The sequence below is a fragment of the Schistocerca cancellata genome, chromosome 8, assembly GCF_023864275.1.
Source record: "Schistocerca cancellata isolate TAMUIC-IGC-003103 chromosome 8, iqSchCanc2.1, whole genome shotgun sequence".
In the NCBI taxonomy this organism is placed as follows: Eukaryota; Metazoa; Arthropoda; class Insecta; order Orthoptera; family Acrididae; genus Schistocerca; species Schistocerca cancellata.
Window position 1 is genome coordinate 541,721,903 of NC_064633.1, and position 12,264 is coordinate 541,734,166.

At 41.3% G+C, this 12,264-nt stretch overlaps 1 protein-coding gene across 3 annotated transcripts in view; it reads right to left on the bottom strand.

Moving 5' to 3' along the window:
* Positions 1-12,264, bottom strand: part of LOC126094639 (helicase POLQ-like) — a 115,791-nt gene that overhangs the window by 62,506 nt on the left and 41,021 nt on the right. For all 3 annotated transcript variants that reach the window (XM_049909129.1, XM_049909130.1, XM_049909131.1), the window contains exons 9-10: positions 5,943-6,100; positions 1,581-1,676 (exon numbers count right to left, since the gene is read on the bottom strand). In XM_049909129.1, coding sequence (XP_049765086.1) covers positions 1,581-1,676; positions 5,943-6,100 — 254 coding nt within the window. The remainder of the gene's footprint in view (positions 1-1,580; positions 1,677-5,942; positions 6,101-12,264) is intronic.

Consider the following 12,264-nt stretch of genomic DNA (forward strand, 5'->3'; position numbering starts at 1 on the left):
TCTGTACAAACTGTAAATAGCCTTTCGCTCCCTGTATTTTACCCCTGCCACCTTCAGAATTTGAAAGAGAGTATTCCAGTTAACATTGTCAAAAGCTTTCTCTAAGTCTATGAATGCTAGAAACGTAGGTTTGCCTTTTCTTAATCTTTCTTCTAAGATAAGTCGTAAGGTCAGTATTGCCTCACGTGTTCCAACATTTCTACGGAATCCAAACTGATCTTCCCCGAGGTCGGCTTCTACCAGTTTTTCCATTCGTCTGTAAAGAATTCGCGTTAGTATTTTGCAGCTGTGACTTATTAAACTGATAGTTCAGTAATTTTTACATCTGTCAACACCTGCTTTCTTTGGGATTGGAATTATTATATTCTTCTTGAAGTCTGAGGGTATTTCGCCTGTCTCATACATCGTGCTCACCAGATGGTAGAGTTTTGTCATGACTGGCTCTCCCGAGGCCATCAGTAGTTCAAATGGAATGTTGTCTACTCCCGGGGCCTTGTTTCGACTCAGGTCTTTCAGTGTTTATGGAACTACAGCCAGCAAAATAAGTAGGTTCTTTGGCACATACAGCCCATGGCCTATTCTCTGCATCCAATTAAGGGCTGTGTTAGTCTTAACATCCCAGGAGTTACAACCCTACAAAGCAAAATCATTAGTTAATCAATTCACACATTTCTGAAACTGGTTCAAAACATTGGTGCCTCCTCAAAACTTGTAATTTTTTAACAGCAGTGTATAAGTACAGTTTCAAAAATAAGCATCAGTTTATGTTTGACGAAACAAAAATCTCATCCTATATATCAACCTATTGGGACTCTCGTCAAACAGGTGGTAGACACAACAGTGTGCATCAGTAACTGTAACCGGGACAGCAGCTATAATCTTAGCTATGCATGGAAGTTGGCTTTAGAATTTGGCACACTAAAGATAAATCTGCCATGTTATTGAGGTTCTACGAGACTTAATTAGCACTATGGCCATCAACATAAATTCTGGTAGCACCCTGTTAGTCAGTTGTTCTTGACAAAACAATGATAGCTCAAATTTTTATTCTTATTTGAAATGGCAAGCTTACCAAGAATGTTCAGACAAGAATTCTGTCACAAGAAACTCCCCCCCCCCTCCCCATATACATTTATATAGTGTTCATTTTGTTTCAGCAAGCAAATACTGATAATACCATACCGGAAACACTTTTGGTTCATAAAACAATAATATCACAAAAAATGTAAAGGAACTTTTTATCACCCTTCATATTTAATTATCGTTTGTGAATCAAAAACATTGTTCTGTGCTTCCTAGAGTGGTTATGCCACTGATGTCAATTTTTTTTACCTTTAAGCTAACTGAGAAATGGGAGCTCAGGCAGTACTTCAAAATTTTCCATTTTCTGTTACTGATGAATCTTTTGGAACTTGTTAGCTGATTAATTATTTCAATCAAGAAAATTTCCACCTTGTCTCATTAATTCATTCTAAAATTAACTGTTTCACGCAATTTAAATGGCTGCAGTAGTGATTAACCTTAAGACTATGAGCGATCTGGAACACCAAGTGAAGATTATATTTGTTAGTATATATTACCTTGATTCTCTGCCCCTTCATTATTTTTACCATTGTGGCTTCTGAGAAGCCTATAACACGAGCTGTCTGCCAATCCTTCTTGTTCAGCCTTTCACACTGGCAGGAAAATAAAAAGTAGTTTAAACACTGACAACAAATAAAGTAAAATTTATGTAATTTTATTGGAAGTTAAAAAATGCTACATTTGACAGATTTAAAGTGATACACACAGAAAATTTTGTACCTTTTAATTAACAAGTATCACATTAAAAAAAGGGACTCAAACAAACAAGAGGAAATACAAATGGTTTGTGGAAGGGAAGTTAATGAATAGTATAGTATTTTGTCACTTATTTACCCCCTTCTTTTTTAGTTTTGTCTGATTTAATGGAAGATATTAGAATTATGCGAGACGATCATGCAATTTTTATTTATTGCTACTTTCTTGAGCAAAGAAACCATAATTCCTTCATATATAATATCTAAATCATTATACACGTCACATGCGTATCGTGATTTACACACTGCTGTACTCTGCTTCCAACAAATGTAAAACACAGTAATATCATTGTATATCTTGATACATTAGTATGTATGCTTTTGCCACAGTGGTAATTCGAATCGCAACTGTGAAACCAAGCTGATGCGTCAGGAGCAGCGGCACTTTCTGTTTATGCACAAGATTTAGTTAATTTTTTGTTCTAAAGTGTTGTTGTGAGATCTGAATTGTATCTGTGTATTTTACTGTGTTGACTAGCATTTCTAGCTCATACTAAGTTTGTGTGTAAACTTCAGTGCATTTGCATTATCAGAGTATTTTGGAGTGTAGTATAAATCAGTAGTAGTGTAGCAGCACTACTTCAACAGCATCCAGCGACTACTTGGGTTAGGATCACATTCCTTGCAGTACAGATGAACACTGATTAAATATGGATAGGGCCTCCTCTGCTGCCTTCTGATACATGGGGAATCGGTCACTGTCTGTAAACAATTGGAAGCCACATTTGGCTTCAGGCTGCTGCCCTGGGTTGTGACTGCAATGGGTCACCTGTGATAACACCTGGGGTCCCTGATGTCACAGCACTTTCGAATTTGCTTGTGCTGATGGTAATGGCAGACAGTGGCAATTTTGCAATCTCTGGGCGCAAGGTGGAAGGGGTACTGGTCATTCAGCTGTCCTTTTATGTCTTAAAAACAGCTATGAGGTATCGGCCACTGCTGAAAGTACACCTAAGAAAGCACAGGATACCTCATTTGTTGCGACAGGAGCCAATCTCCCTGGAAGGTTTGATGCACAGTGGGTGTGACTGCTTATCATTGGGATATACAATATTAAGACAGGAGATTGGGAGCAACAATGTAACAGTGGCCAACTCAGGAATGATGGTCAGTGTGCACTCTGTTTGCTGGGTGGAGTCTCTGCTGGCAGCGATGGAGTAGATTAAGCCAGCATGAATGACACATGATACATAGGTGCAGTGGCCATACTCAGTTTCTTCTGGTCCAATGTGTGAGAGGGTCTGGTTGGCCTAATCAGATAAGTAAAATAAATAAATAATGCAGGTGGCTGGCTGCTTTGGTGAAACATCTACCCTCACACATGATGAGTGAAAGCAGAGCCAGCCTCGTATGAGGAGGGATTGAAAGCAGCATAATTGATGAACCAGTCATGGTCCTTTGGTTTGAATCAAGTGGAATGCTTAAACAAGAGGCTCAGACAATACTGTGGCAATCTTGGATGCAAGTTCTCTTGACCTCCACTATTCGGTAGAGCACTGTAAAACCTCCTTAATAGGTTAAGCATCCGCTGCACACAAGAAGTGGGTACTAAGGTAAAGGAGTACATGTAGTGTGTACAAGTGGGTTTGTTTTGATGGATAATGTGTTGTGACATGGCACTCGACAGAGTCCATGTTGGAGTGTTCAACAGGAAAACAATGTGGTTTATGTACATACTTTGGATCTAATCCATACAAGAGCTCTAGGGTAGCTACTATACTATTCTTGACAATATAATTTAACATGATAGATAAAAAATCTACTCACCAAGTGCCGGCAGAACATACACATAAAAGAAGGTTATAATTAGCAAGCTTTTGGAGCCAGAGACTTGTTCTTCCAGCAGAACGGTTGAAAGGGAAGGAGAAGGGGTGAAGGAAAAGGACTGGAGAGGTCTAGGAAAAGGAGTAGATTTCAGAAAAGTCACCCAGAAGTGCAAGTCAGGGGAGACTTACGGGATGGGATGAGAAGGAAAGACTGATTATTTTGGACTGCACTGGAGCGCTCTCTCTCTCTCTCTCTCTTCTCTCCTCCCGCATGTGCGCACACACACACACACACACACACACACACACACACACACACACACACACACACACACACACACACACACACACACACCTCTGTCCCTACATGGTGCTGGCTGGACTAATAGTGCCAAGTGGTAGTGCACAAAAAATATTTCCCACACCATTTCTTAATCCTCCCCACCCCTCCCCCGATCTCCCACCACTCTAAAAATCATACATAAAGGAGTGGTGGCCTCCTTGTCACCCAATATCATCCGAGAGTGGGACAACTGAACCATATCCTTCACCAACTGAACCATATCCTTCACCAGGGCTTTGATTACCTCTCATCCTGCCTTGAAATGAGGGACATCCTATCCAAGAACCTTCCCACCCCTTCTAAAGTGGTGTTCCACTGCCCACCCAACCTACTCCACCGTCCACTGAACCTACACATTGTAGTCCATCACTCCGGCGCCCAGCCCCTTTCCACAGAGATCAAACCTCTGTAGCAGGCCAAGGTGCATGTCTGCCCAATCCACTTATCCAACATGTCTTACTCCAGTCCTGTCATGGGCTTATCTTATCCCATCAAAGGCCGGGCCAAATGTGAGTGCAACAATGTTGTATACTAGTCTTGCTGCAACTATTGCACAGCTTTTTATATTGGCGTGACAACCAATCAGCTCTCCACCAGGATGAATGACCACCAATAAACTGTGGCCAAGAGTAGACTACACGTGGCACAACATGCTGCTGAATATAAAATGTTTGGTTTCAATGGCTGCTTCAAAACCTGAGTCATCTGGATCCTTCCCTCCATCACCAGCTTCTCTGAACAATGCAGATGGGAGTTATTCTTACAACACATCCTCTGCTCCTGTAATTGTCCTCATTGCAACCTAATGTAACCCACTGCCCTGTGTCCTCCCCATAACAGTTTTCCCTTCCTCCATCCTGTCACCCCTCCCAATTTATATCTCTATGTTGCCTTCAGTGCATGCCACTCCTAACCAGCCCCTTCAATCACACATTACGTGTGTAGCTATATATCTGCCACCCCTACCTCATGTATTTCTAGCTAGCAAACTGACTTCCTCCCTCCAAGCCACTAGCGTCCACCTCCAGTCCCTCTACCTGCTCAACCCAACACTATCCCCACCAGAAACGGTCCACTGTTAGTCCAGGCAGCCCCATGTAGCGGAAGAGGTGTGTGTATGCAGGCATGCATGTATTTCACTCTAGCTCACCAAAAGATAACTCCAATAGCTTGTAACTTTTCTTTCTTTTATGTGTGCCTACTGACAAATTCATGCTTCTGATTTTCAATGATTGGTCTCCTTCAGTCCAAAAGAAATTATCATTTGTCACATGGAAACAACAGCAGCAGCTGCAGTAGTAGTAGTAGTAGTAGTAGTAGTAGTGAGACATGTGGATATGTAATATGATTAAAAATAGAGCAGTGCACTGAGAAATGCTGCTCTGAAATTCAGAAACTTATCAACCTTCCTCTTTTCCTCTCATCCAAAAAAGATAGGTCACACATAGTCTATGATATTTCCTTAAAAATCATTGAACTATTATATTAATGCATAGAGACAACATTTACAAGTAATTTTCTACACTGAACCATTATCTGGTGTCTTACTGAGTTAGGACAAGTTTTACTGGGTTCACATAAAATAACTGAACTACATTCCATTTTTTATTTCAACTTGGAAGACCAATACAGATGACAGAAATAGTTTTTACTGCTTGATGACATCACATAATTTACATACAGGCAGACAGCAAAGCACAAGAGCAAATTAAAAAGTATAAACAAAAAACTGACCAGCCTTCACAAAAGTCTACATTGCATGGAAACAAGTCAACTGGAATTATTGTTCACTCAGACGACAAATAACGACACAGTATGGCTAGCTTTCTATGACAATCTTCTGATAGTTGTATTGCAGAGATCTTCACATTATATTCATTTGTGACTAATGCAAATACCGTACATCAAATTTGCATAATTTAAACCTCTAAATATGTAACTAACCAAGTACATAGTTTGAGAGATAACTATAACTGTGTAAGTATGTTTACTCACCACAGAAAAATAAATATTAGGGATAGGTGTGATCTGGTTAACCATATCATATGGCGTAACTAAGTACAGAAGATGCAAGCATGTTAACAGGACAAGGCTTGCCTGTGCTTGCACAAGATCAGATTTTAGCTGCTGCACATTATGGAGGGGAATTGGGCCTGAAAGAAACAAAATAAGAAAGTGCTTTATAGCAGAATAAAATTGACAAACATATCTAAAGAAAAATTTCAATAGTGGAGGGCATAATGCAGCAGACAAGGAAATACAATAATGAAGTGATTGATACTATGACCAATGCACGCACTGATACATTTTATAAATTACTGTTAACACTGCCTTACTCGATTTCATTTGATTATGATTTTATAATTGTCATTATGCTTAAGTAGAGTTGATTCCAGTTTTCAAATCATCTTTGTCTTACGTAAATCTACTTTCGCAGAAAAAAAAAAATCGGTTAGATATCAGTTCATGAAATCACATTCCCAAATTATTTATTTCTGAATTAATAATATATAATGTCAATTAGTAGATCATGATCCTGTGAAAATATCAGTACCGAAAACTATGATATAATTAAAACTAAAGTTAATACTTTTGTAAACTGATTGTTCAAAATAAGACACCTTTTAAATTTTATATTAAAACATGCATTCTAAACAGTTTGGTTTACACCAAACAAAGCAATTCCCTTCTTAGAATCAAATTGTATATTGAATTCTTACAGAATTACAAATATTGATTGTAAGAACATTTATTTAGCCCTGTCATTAATGTTATGTGAAATACATGTTGGAACCTGTTATAAATAGCTGGGTGCCTGTTTTTCTAGCTGCTTGTTTTAAGCAGTGTGTCACATGCTCAGTACTTGTTTACACTCAGTGCTGCAGTATGCCAGGTTTACAAAGATTGGTGTATTTGTTGTGACGCTAAGGTGTGAGCATGTGTAATCAAACAGCAAGCAATACAAGTGCCTCCACAGTTAGCCTGGAGAGGTTGCCTCACAACCTGGACAGAACATGCAGTAAGCACTGTGTCATGTGCACAACAGCCCAGTATAAGCCCAGCACACCAGTGCACAATAAGCCCAGCACACCATGCCCTTGGCTTTACTTTTGAGGACTATCTTATTGTATGCTCACCTACGAGATTTTATGTCGATGTGTTTTATAGTGAGTGGACTTCGCCCTGTTCTATACTTCATTCAGTGTTATTGTGGATTTCTTTATGTGGAAACAGAATAAAATTTGGTTGGTGTTACTTCAGATATTGTGTATGTACAATTTACAACAAACTTACCGACGAGTGTGGTATACTCCAAGTGATTCATTCCTTTGATTCAATACACAGCCAACATGTCAGTGGAAGTGGTTCTTCAATCTCTTGTTGAACAACAGTGAGCTCTCACCTACTATCAGCAGGCTCTTGCCATGGCACGAAAAAATATAGCAACCTCATTGGCATGCCAGGTTCCACCGGAGTTGATGCAACTCCCACTGTTTTCTCTGTATGACGGTACTGTGGAAGGTTGGGCAACATGATTTTCAAGCTTTCAGAGTCACAGACCCCAACTGTTGTAAGAGTTTATTTTTGTCAAGGATTTCTCCTCCTGTCTGTCACCTTTTGTGTCAGCTAGCTCCTCTTCAGGTACCAGCCAGTCTCTCTGTTGATGAAATGTGTCAGTTTCTCTCTAATTATCATTAGAAACATACTCATGTTATTGCTGCTCACACTGAGTTCTGCCATTGTAAAAATGGCTGCAAGAGCCATATAGAGCTTGGGCAGTGGAACTTCATGGACTTAGCAGTCATTTCCAGTTTATTACTGAGGCCAACCGGGACTCATATGCAGATCCCTCACTCACAGATGTTCTGAACATTTTTCAGTCTTTTGAAGTATCTAGGGCAACAGGAAATCAGACAAAAGCATGGTGTGAAGTAGCCGCCACTGCTTCCTCTCCTCTCCTCCTCAGTCACTGTCAGTTAGCTTATAAGGGGGGGGGGGGGGGAGGAGACGACGTCACAGCTGTGCTCTTCTCCATTCTGCATGGGCAGTTCCAGGCTCAGCAGCAGCATCCAGCATCATAACAGTGGCCAAGTCCTCCTCTTCCATTATGCCTTTATTGTTTTGTTCAACATGGGTGGGTCACATGCTCAAAGCGTTGGGTGATGGCAACCCAAAACAGAGCGGACAAATTGCATCTGTGTGCAACTCTCAACCTCCTTCAACAGACATGAACAAGGATGTGAACAGTATTTCCTAAGTGATGGTAGCCCCAAACAAACTCTACATCGAAGTACATGTAATGGACAAGATGTTAAAAACACAACTAGACACGGGTGCAGCAGTGACTTCGTTAAATTTTCAAACCTACATGGATCTTGGATCACCAGTGTTGTCCCCTTTCTCTTGTTGGTTGGTTGGTGAGTTACAACAACTACCCATACTGGGACAGTTTTCTACTTCCATAGTACACAAAACAGTTGTTCAGCCTTTTAACATTTCTAGTAGTAGATAATGACAACACTGAAAGTTTATTTGGGTTAAAAGACTTCAAAATTTTTGAGGTCTCCATTTCTGACAAAGAGCATCCGATATCAGATCAAGTTCCATACCAACGACTGGACACACTCTGCTCAGAATTTATCTCCGTTTTTGGAAGGTTTAGGATTTGCTGTCAACTTCAAGGCTCACATCACAATGAAACCAACAGTGGACACCCATTTTTGTGTCCGCGCAGTTCCAGTAGCTTTACCAGTACTAGTCAAGTTGGAATTAGATCAACTTACATCTTTGCATGTTATTACACCTGTATCCTCTAGCGGATGATCTACTCCACTGGTAATTCCCAAAAAACCCAATGCCAACCTTTAGTCTGTGGTGATTTTAAAGTGTCTGTAAATTCACCATTTATTATTAATATCTATCCCTATGAACTCTCAGCACAGCTTTCCGGGGGTCAATATTTTTCCAAAATTTACTTGTCAGAAGTCTACTTACAACAACCATGACTCCAAACATGTCCTCTCAGTGTACTGAGGTTATATGAATACCAGCACCTGCCATCTGGTGTGGCTAGCACTCCTGTCATTTTCCAACAATTTTTGGAGCAACTCATGGCCTTCATGCCAGCATGCTTTAATTAGCTGGATGATACTGTGGTGTCAGGTTCCTCAACAGATAAACATTTGCAGAATCTCCGTGCCTTGCTCACAATGCTACAGGCTGCTGGTCTGAAATGTAAATTGGACAAATCAAAATTTTTTCAGCTGTCTATTGTCTCTCTCAAGTCTGAATCTCACATGCTGGCACTGAGGCTTTACACCAGTATGTCGATTCCACTAAAGCTTTGCCATGTCCTACCAATGTCTACGAAAGATTTCCTACTACCATAAATTTCTTTGTTGTGCAGCCACATTGGCCCAGCTACTGCATGCTCTCTTATGTAAAGATGTTCCTTTTCCCTGGTCACCAAAATTACACTTGAAACTGGGCTTGGTTACCTTCCAACCAGGCCAACATCTTGTTTCGGCCACAGACACCTGTCAATATGATCTTGGGGCTGTTCTCACGTGCAAATATGCAGACGCTTCTGAACACCCTATTGCATATGCTTCAAAAACTTTGAACCAGGCGGAATAACACTAATCACAGGCAGAAAAAGAAGCCCTTGCTATTGTGTATGCACTCAAAAAATTTAATGTTTTCCTATACAGCTTTAAGTTTCATTTGGTTACTGATCATAAACTTCCAGTTTCTCTTATCCGTCCTTCGGCATCTTCACCAGACAAAGCAGCCCGTCACCTAAAACACTGGGTTCTGTTCTTGCCATCCTATAACTATGAAGTTCATTTCTGACCCACAGCACAACATGCTGATGTAGATGCTCTTCCTCAATGGCTGACTGCCTCTGATCAAGCATTTCATCAGGATGAAACACTGTGTTTCCATTTAGATGTTGAAGCCCAAAACACTGTGGATGGTTTTCCTATTCTAGTTCTTGGATTCTGGCAGCTGTCTGGTCCAATCCTGTCTTATGTCAGGTTGTTCAATTTGCCCACCATGGCTGGGTGGATAAACCACCAGGGTGAGTGTTGCATCCTTTGCATAACTATTATGCTCTTTGCCAACACCTCTCAGTTCTTGATGGTGTGTTACTGTTGTCTGCTGAAGAATTGGTGCCCAGGATTGTGATCCTGTCTGCATCGCTCTGGGCTAGTATGCACCTTCTCCACCTGGACCATTGCCATTACACGTTTTTGCTGGGTATTGACAATGAGAGCGGATGCATCGTGACAGCCTGCCTGCAGTACGGCACTTGTCAAGCGGTGCCATGACACACTCTTTCACTATGCCTCCCCCCTCCAAAGCATATTCATGCTGATTTTGTGGGTCCATTATTTAAATCCTTTTGGCTTTTAGTATTTGATGCTTTCTCAAAATTTCCTTATGTGTTCCACTGGCCACCCATGTCAACTACTATTACAACCCTCTCAAAGATTTTTTCTTTAGAAGGATTGCCATATACACTTGTAATGGACAACAACTTACAGTTTGGGTCTCAAGACTGAGGATTTTTTTTTTTTTACAGAAAGTGCCACCCAGCATATTACAGCCCCTCCCCTTCATCCCCAGTTTGAGCGAGAGGCGGAGTAGCTGGACTATTCATTTAAAACTCAGATGAAAAAATATATCACTCAGTCTTCTCCTGAGGGAGCCCTCAACAGGTTCTTGAGTTCATATAGGTTCACTCCAGTTGGCTACTGTAGCCTGGCGGAACTGCTTCATGACCACCAGACCCTTATGCTGCTTCATCTGCTCTGCCTGACACTCAGCCACACACTGGTGCCCACCTCACAGCAATTTCATCCGGGCTCCGCCATCTGGGCCTGGAGGTTTGGCCAGTGGCCTAAGTGCATACCAGTAGTCACCCAATGCTGCTGGGGCCGCCGCTTCTGCATCGTGGTGCACATCTCTGATAGCTTGGTGCCATGACAATATGACCAGCTCAGTCCAAGCATGACTGACTGTGCACCGGAGAGCTCTCCGCTCCCGCAGCTGCCTCCACTAATTGTGCTGTGCAACTACAGTGCAATCCATGCCTCCTATATCTCTGTTTTCATTCTGCGTGCCACCGTCACAAGCGGAGTAGTCAGTGTGGGGCTACATCACTCTTCACAGTACCTGTTTCCGCCATCTTCTCTAGTGCCTCCATCGCCATGTGCCTGCCTGGATGTGAACATGGATACAGCACCATCATCACCAGTGCTCCCTCCTGGCCTCTCCCCACATCTGTCCGTGCCTGCACCATTTCAGACCATATTCTCGTGAGACACCACAACACCTGTTCCACCAGTCATCACCTACCGATAAAAACATGGACATCACCACAGTCAACACTTTTCCCCAACAGGGAAGGAGTGTTGTCACCCTACAGTTTGAGTGTGCGTAATTGAACAGGCCACGGTAAAAGTGCCTCCAGCCATGTGTACAACAGCCCAATGTAAGACCAGCATGCTGGGCCATCAGCCACACTGATGTTTACTTGCTTATAGTACGCTCACCTTCGAGACTATATACTGATGTGTTGTATAGTTATGAGATTTTGAATTGTACTGTACTTCATTCAGTGTATTGTGGATCTCTTCGCGTGGAAGCAGAATAAAACTTGGTTGGTGTCACTTCTGATACTGTGTCTGCACAACGTTACACAAGTATTTTATGAGAATTTATAATATACAGTGAGAATGGAAGAGGATCTGTATACATTATTTACTAATCAGCCTTTTCCATCAATATTTTGAAATATTGTTGTAGCAGAATCTTACAAGGGAAACTAGAATTTGACAAGAAAACAAATCTATATATGTTTCATCATGTGTGAAGTTAAGGCAGAGAGATACTGTTAAATCAGTGGAAATATATCACAAGATGAAGGCACAGTCTGGTGATCCATGAGTGTCCTGCAGCAAGTATACAAGTGATGGTTGTTGTTGCTGTTGTGCTCTTCAATCCGAAGACTGGTTGGACGCAGCTCTCCATGCTACTCTATCCTGTGCAAGCCTCTTCATGTCTGAATAACTACTGCAACCAAGATCCTTCAATCTGCTTACTGTATTCATCTCTTGGTCTCCCTCTATCATGTTTACCTCCAACACACCCCTCTAAGACTAATTTGGTATCCCTTGATGTCTCAGAACATATCCTATCAACTGATCCCTTCTTTTGGCAAGTTGCGCTAGAAATTTCTTGTCTCCCTACCTTCAGAAAAGACTTCCTAACACTTAAACCTATACACAATATTAACAAACTTCTCTTCTTC